This window comes from Oreochromis niloticus, linkage group LG9 (genome assembly GCF_001858045.2).
Source record: "Oreochromis niloticus isolate F11D_XX linkage group LG9, O_niloticus_UMD_NMBU, whole genome shotgun sequence".
NCBI lineage: Eukaryota > Metazoa > Chordata > Actinopteri > Cichliformes > Cichlidae > Oreochromis > Oreochromis niloticus.
Window position 1 is genome coordinate 27,206,997 of NC_031974.2, and position 7,517 is coordinate 27,214,513.

Genomic DNA, 7,517 nt, shown 5'->3' on the forward strand with positions numbered 1-7,517 from the left:
TTATTTGTAAAAAATGTTTGGAATCATGTATGATTTTCGTTCCACTTCTCACGTGTACACCACTTTGTATTGGTCTTTCACGTGGAATTCTGTCAGGAGTTTTCCTGTATTGCAACTCAGGTCGGAATAAAAACGCTCAGACAGGTTTAACGTGTACACGGGTGAGACTCAGGGAGACTCGCGCCGTGCAATAGTTGTCAGCCTTTTTATTCATAGCATTCTCAGAGACGTACAGGAAGAGATAAAATAGAACTGTGCAGGCTTCCTGTTGAGTCTGCACTTCCTCATTTAAGTGCAACTGAAAGAGCAAACATATTTAGATAAAGAAACGTACTTTTAAGCATAACATAATAAAAATCCCCAAATCCTGAAAAATCTCTTAACATTCACTCCTGTTGTACATATGTATATGTACAGTTCATAGCTTATTGTATCAGTCTATGGCCACTTGTAAACATTTTTAGCCAAGACATCATAAAATGGTGGGTTTCGTGAGTATGTTATATCCAAGTGTCTATCTCATTATCACCTTCTTCATTCTGTGACAGGGTGATGCAAGCATGAATTGAAGCAGTTACCATTTTTGATACCATGTTCTTCAAACAAGGTATGACACATGAAGTGTAGAGACACAACAACAGTATTATAACACCAACAAAAACAAGTCCTTTAATCAGCAGGGACTTCCAAGAGCCGCTTAAAAGCCACGTAAGCCAGTCTTCTGTGTTTGCGGCATAGTCTCGTTGTTGTGCATCCCGAAGTTGTCTGAGTGTTTTCAGAGCATCAGTCATGTTCGGTGAGTGCACATTATCTGGAATGTATGTGCAACATGTGTTGTTAAAGAGGACACCTTTCTCCTTTCTCGGCGAGAATCATGTCCAATGCTACCCTGTGTTGCATTACTGCAATGCACAGAGCGTCAATTTCCTGATCCCATTCGTCGTTGAATTTACATGAAGCATTCAGAACCTTTTGTCTTTCAGTCCAAAGTTTAAATTCCTCTGGGACATCGGAACCCCATATGGAATCATGCTGCTTGAGGTCTGGGGTGCTTCGTCTTTTCCTTGTTGTTGACGTTGAAGTTGACGTGGCGTCCATGGTTATCTTGACAGTGTGGTCAGATATGAAAATGGGAGCGCACTGAGCTGTCCAATTCCCAGGAAGGATATCCCAGGCCATCCCTTTCACCCAGAAGGTGCCATTTGAGATGTTGCTGCTCTTCACGGGCCCTCCAGGAGCGTGTGTCTGTACTGCTTTGCAGTTGGTGGTGGTGTTTCCCATTGGCGTGGATCCGTTCTCTTGGCGGTAGCATAGGCTGTGGCTCAAATTCCCATTGTTTTCAAGAAAGACTGGGAATGATTTAGCCTTACTTCTGTGCTTCACTTTCAGGTCAACCCAGAACCATTCATCACATGTGCCATTTCGTAGTTCTATCTGGAGAGGTTCCTCATGGTTGACCACGATTCCCTGGAATTGATGCCCACGGCTGGCGTAGCTTGCGGCACACTTTGCCTGAATTATGTCCATTCCCTTCGCATACAAGGTGGCGTATTGTGTCGTTGGGGGCATATAGGAGCAAACATAGCAGTCCTTTCTGGGTGTGCTGTCATGTATATATCGATACCATGCGTTGTTCATCTTCTTTCTTTCGGGTGAGTGTTAAGAAACTCACCAGGAGTGCAACATTAGCCACTAGGAGGACGAGTGTCTTCATGATGACCAGACACACCTGTGACCTCTGATGAGTAGACTACTGGCAAGAAGAAGAAGGCGGGGTATACCCGATCAGCCCTCCCTCCACCAATAGATCACCATACAGGAGTTAGGGGTGTCGACGTCTAAACGTTTAGGTTGTCACTCACTTTTTTGCAGTGGCTTTGATGGATCCAGGACGGTCTTTCTGCTATTTTGCAGGCAGTGGGAGTGGTGAGTAGCACCTGATAAGGACCTTCCCACCTTGGTGAACTCCAGTTTTTCCTTTGGAGTACTTTGATCAGGATCCAATCACCTGGTTTCAACCTGCAAGATACTGGAGAGTTGTTTAGAACAATCTCTATTTTCAAGTAATTTAGTCATCCATTCGGCTAGTGTAGTTTCTCTTATTGACTTATCTATAGGCTCACTTGTAGAGCCTTGGCATTCATTTAGCTCAATAAAATCCATGTGGATCGTATGAAAAGGATGAGGTGGTGTGCATTATGTGCATCATGTGCATTATGTTTTTGGCAAATCATGCATGTTCCGACAAATTTCCGAAATTTTGTCTACCACTCCTACCCCCCCTCCTGTTGACAATAATGCTGCTGATTTGTGTAGGGACTTTGGTAGTATTGGTTTGCCATTACAAGTCATCAAACCACCTTCTAGCTGTGCTCCACCTTTTAACCACTTCTATTATTCTGTAGTTGGTGCGGCTTTTCGTTCATTCATAAGCACATCAAGTGGTATTTGCATTGAGGAGTCAGACATTAATATGTCTATAGTTTGTTGTGCTGCTGCTTTTGCGGCTTTGGTCTGCGAAGTTATTGCCTTCAGTGACCTCTGAACTGTTTTGGCAATATAAACACTTCCAACAGTGCCTTCAAAAGATTTCCATGTTGCAGTTGGGTTAGGCACGTATGACAGCCGTGAGTTCTGCGCTCTGTGCAGAGTGTGAGGAAGTTAGTGCTTTTGCTTCTAAAATTGTGTCTACTGTGGTTACCGCATAACCTACACAGTTCCGCCCAAGGCTACTTTTGGACGCTGAACCGTCTACAAAGATATCAACGACACCAGCCTGTGGGGTGCTGTGAAGGTCAGCGCGTGATACAGCATACAGCAATTCTGATGTGTGACAGTGTAAGCAAAATGCCTACATAGGAAAGTTGTCTGGCATGTGTCGAACTTCTGCATTCTTCCTTGCATTGCTTACAGTTCATAGCTCACAGCTCTAAAACTAGGCATCAACAAATCATATGCCCAAATCATTATGTGTCACTGTGATCCACAAGTATGATCACAAATTTGTTTTCCAAACTTACTAAGCAAACAAACAAAAACAAAACAAATTGCCTATGGCATCAAGGCTTTGTGTTCATATTACAGTTTTTCTCGATTGCTAAAACACATTTCTTGAAACTACGCCTCATATCCGCACAACAGTAAACACAAATCCATAACATCTCACTCAATTCCCCAAACATCCTATTTCCAGGTCAAAATGAAGCTCTACACCCAAAACTATTCACTCCTGCTGAAAAACCGAACTTTGCCCTCAGACATCAAACACAAGCCCTCAAAAACACACACACTACAACAGAGTTTTGCACACTGGTACAATTAATTCAAAACAATAGTTCCAAAACAATTAGGTTGCTTATGGTTCTCCCCTTCAAAACCCTTGTCACATGATAAACACAAAAGACGCAACCAATGTATGTACAGTGGCACATTGTCATTCATGTACTATACAGTACAACACACACCAGAAACATTATCCCACCACAGCATCTTGTCTTTGGTCTGGGTCAGGCCAGAGAATCTCATCCACATCACAGGCTATATTGGCCCCAGCCAGGCAGCGGGGGTAAAATCCTCTTGCATGCCTGATCCACCCCTGGCATGCATCTACTGATATGTCTAGGCAGGCCTCTTCCATGGCCTGAAGGAGGTGAACACGGACATAAGGTTCTCGGTCATACACTTTCCACCGCCATGCCGAAAATAACTCCTCTATCGGGTTTAGAAAGGAGGAGTATGCAGGCAGAAAGATATTAGAAAACCTTGGGTTATTGGTAAACCAGTCACGAACCAGAGCAGCGCGATGGAAGCTGACGTTATCCCACACAACAACGTAGTGAGGCTGCTCTGGCTGTGCTGGTTCCCTGTAGTCCAGCTGGAACATATGTTGTCTTAAACCATCAAGAAAAGCAAGGAGAAGCATAGTGTTATAGGGTCCTAGTACGGCATGGCGGTGGAGTACCCCTCGTTGGCTGATGGCTGCGCACATAGTGACATTCCCCCCACGCTGACCAGGGACATTTACAATAGCCCGATGGCCAATTATGTTCCTCCCCCTTTTCCTTCTTTTGGTCAGGTTAAAACCTGCCTCATCCACAAAGATCATTTCATGGGGAACAGGCCGTCCTTCAATCTCAAAGATTCTCTGCAAAACACATAACACAGTAGAGTCAATCGGTACCCTGAACCAAAGTTCAAGAGTGCTGAAATGGCAGCATAAACTGCCATGCTGTGATGGTACACAATACCTTATACAGTATCAAAACTCATACCTGAACATATTCCACACGTTGGTTTTTCACTCTGTCAGAGTTTCGTTCGAAAGGGACTCGGTATGCCTGTTTCATCCGGAATTGATTCTTTCGGAGGATGCGGTCAATTGTGGAGAGGCTGATGGCATTTATGCCTCGAAAAAGATGATCATCCTCAATCACTCTCCTTTGAATCTCTTGCAGGCGGATTACATTATTTGCAATTACCATGTTTACAAGTTCCCTCTCTTGCTCCTCCGACAAAAGCCTTAACCTGCCTCCACCAGGTGGTCGTCTCTGTGTCCTACAAAAATAGAAGCACTCATTACTGTAACTGTCACACATTCATTTTACAGGAAAATAATGGAAACATACTGAAACTCAAGACACATAAATTCAGTAACTTAAACGTTACTGTACAAAGCAGTCTTACTGCAAGTACACCTACCTGTTTTCCTCCCTGAAGGTTCTGATGATGGAGGCAACAGTGAAGCGACTCAAATTTGGTTGTACTCGTTGCCCAGCCTCCCTCATAGTCATCCCATGGACAAGGACATGGTCAACTAAAGTGGCTCGAATTTCATCCGAGACTGACTGTCTTCGTGCCCTTGCTCTTCCCCTTCCTTGTCGCCGTCGTTCTCCACCTCCACCTCCTTCACCACCTCCTCCTCCTCTTCCACCACGTCCTCCTCTTTCACCATGTCCTCTTTCTCCACCACGTCCTCCTCCTTCGCCACGTCCTCTTTCTCCACCACGTCCTCCTCCTTCACCACGTCCTCTTTCTCCACCACGTCCTCCTCTTTCACCACGTCCTCTTTCTCCACCACGTCCTCCTCTTTCACCACGTCCTCTTTCTCCACCACGTCCTCTTCCTTTGCATCTCTTTGGATCCATTGTTTCAAACCTGAATGAGCTGACTTTGGCCCTTTTATCTATCCATCGCAGGTTCTGATTGGTGTGTGCTAAATTTTGACTCCTAGTGTTTCCACCTGGTTAATTGTGTGCTAATTGGGCTCAAGCTATGCTGACTTAAGTTAACATTATTGCATGCTAGTGCTTTCTACATGACTACATGGTGTAAGCACTGTAAAATGTAGGGATTTGTGTGTAGAGTTTTGCAGTACCAGTTCACCAAATTTGAGTCATGTGTCAAAGCAGGGAATAGTGTTTATAGTTCAGGGAAATGGGTGAGCTTTTTGACCAATAGCGTTTATGGTTTTGAAATTTTAGTTTAGAGGCCTGGTTATAGTGTTTAAGCAATCGAGAAAAACTGTAATTGAGTGTAAGCTGCTTTCTCCATTGCAAGTGTTTATTGCAATAAGGTTTAATTCATGCATCTTATCACTGAGTTCTAAATTCAAACTATCTCCTCTGACCCTTTCCAAAAATAATTTCACATATAACAATTTGAGTATGTGTTGTCTATTCATTCTAGTCATAGAGTCTATTCATAGAGTTCTGTTTCTCTCTGTGAGCTGTCTTGACACACCACAGGCACACATATTTCCTGTTTCCTGCAGACTAATCGAACTCTTTTATTTCTCTTTGTATTCATAGTCTATAAACCCTCTTTAATTCTACTAAATCTTGATCTAAAACCAACACCTTTATGTCACGCTCACACTCCTGAATAGAGCCCTTTCAGACATCAGGAATCATCACACACACTGCCTTTTCTCTCAAACTTCCACTCGTTCACTCACTCTACTATGAACCTTTGTAGTGTTATTATTACTTATGTTTTATTATCTTTGTACAAATCACACCCAATCACTCAAAACCTACTACTCACAGCATTCACACAGTTAAAATCACTCAAAATATGCTTTCATACGAGTATTTCAGAGATGCTTTTCAAGATATATAGAGGTCACTCACTGTACATCCACAGTAATGAATTCAAACTCTAACTACAATTGTAGTGAGCAAAACCAGCATCTCCATGCGCGTCACCGCTCCTCATTAGCTTGGTAGTGTCCACATATTTAATTCAGCTTCTCATTAGTTGTTAGTATAGGTTTGCTCTTCATCCTAACGAAGTCTCATCTAAGATGACAGGTTTACAAGCAGGTCAAGTGTCCCTATGCACCTGATTAGTGTAGTTATTTCCTTATTTTCTTCATCTCATATATCATTGTACTGAGTTTGAGCAAACCTTAAGCTTGAATCAGACTACTTTTAACAATCTTCCACCTCACATCATAACTGACTGAGGTGCCTCTTCTTATTAATAGTATGTCATTATTAATGTTATCATTGTATTGTTTTTCCTTTTTTATAACAGCAATAGTATATTACAATACACTACTTTACTACTTTACTACTAATATACAATAGTTTATTTTAATATTTTATTATGTATCCATCACGGGTCTGTGTGAATCTGCAGCTTCACACCTTCCCAAGCTGGAGACATTTGCTTTTCCTTGGCTGAACAATGACACAGCCTTAATATACCTTATGCATCTCTCTTTTTTATTTGATATATTTTCGTGTGAATTATCTGCTTTCATTTATTCTATTCAGCTTGGTTGTCTTCCCAATTTTGTTTCATTCGTTAGTACCAGTTTTTTTTTACCAGTTACTGTTATCAGTTTGAATACAGTAGATAAGCCCTAATTTATTTAACCTTTTGTTTATTCCACTACATTCCTCTTTCCATGCTTTAAAACATTACAGCTCTTGTGTACTCTTTGTTTTCTTTTTAGGATCCTTTTCAGTATTTATTTCTGCTTGGAGGGTTTCTTATAATTTAGTCAATGCATTTTCCCTCCCACGTGGGACATTTAGGTTTTCTTTGGATTTCTCCATCTATATGCACTAATTTGTCCGGCACCTGGACATTTCTTTTCTACCCACTGCTCGTCAGCAGTGAGTTTTGAAGCTTCATTACCCATTTTAATCCTTTTAATTTTAATACTTTACAACTACACTGCGGCACCTTCTCTGGCACGAGAATCGAGAGAGGTAGTTGACACGGCCTTCTACTTTCAAGCTATTCTTGAAAGCGGTGTCACCTTTACGTGATGAAACACGACCTGTTTCTCTCTTTTCACCAGTACTTGGGTGGCCAACAGCAAACAAAATAGTGGAATAGTTCAGCCTCCTTATTGTGCTGTAAAATCAACTTATTCCACCAACAAAAATAAAACAATACAAAAACAAAACACGGACACCGTGTGTCTACTCACGCGCGCTACCTTTACCCACTACGGGGGAGCTACCAGTCCCTGACGAGCTCTATCTTTATTTTAAAACGCTACCAGC

The 7,517-nt window shown here is 42.2% G+C and overlaps 1 protein-coding gene across 1 annotated transcript; it reads right to left on the bottom strand.

Annotated features, from left to right (window-relative positions):
- Nucleotides 1-3,076: 3,076 nt before the first annotated feature.
- LOC109199461 (uncharacterized) lies at nt 3,077-5,006 on the bottom strand. The gene is made up of 3 exons (XM_019354831.2): nt 4,699-5,006; nt 4,272-4,554; nt 3,077-4,144 (listed from the first exon to the last, which is right to left on the bottom strand). Exons 1-3 carry the CDS (start codon nt 4,788-4,790, stop codon nt 3,473-3,475), a joined length of 1,047 nt encoding a protein of 348 aa, XP_019210376.1. The 5' UTR covers nt 4,791-5,006; the 3' UTR covers nt 3,077-3,472.
- Nucleotides 5,007-7,517: the final 2,511 nt, after the last annotated feature.

Excerpts from the sequence above, each read along its gene's own strand:
- LOC109199461 (XM_019354831.2), bottom strand. The coding sequence starts at position 4,790 with ATGACTATGAGGGAGGCTGGGCAACGAGTACAACCAAATTTGAGTCGC. Across the intron at positions 4,555-4,698 it reads ACCTTCAGGGAGGAAAACAG|GACACAGAGACGACCACCTG; the intron begins GTAGGTGTACTT and ends CTATTTTTGTAG. Across the intron at positions 4,145-4,271 it reads AACGTGTGGAATATGTTCAG|AGAATCTTTGAGATTGAAGG; the intron begins GTATGAGTTTTG and ends TGTGTTTTGCAG.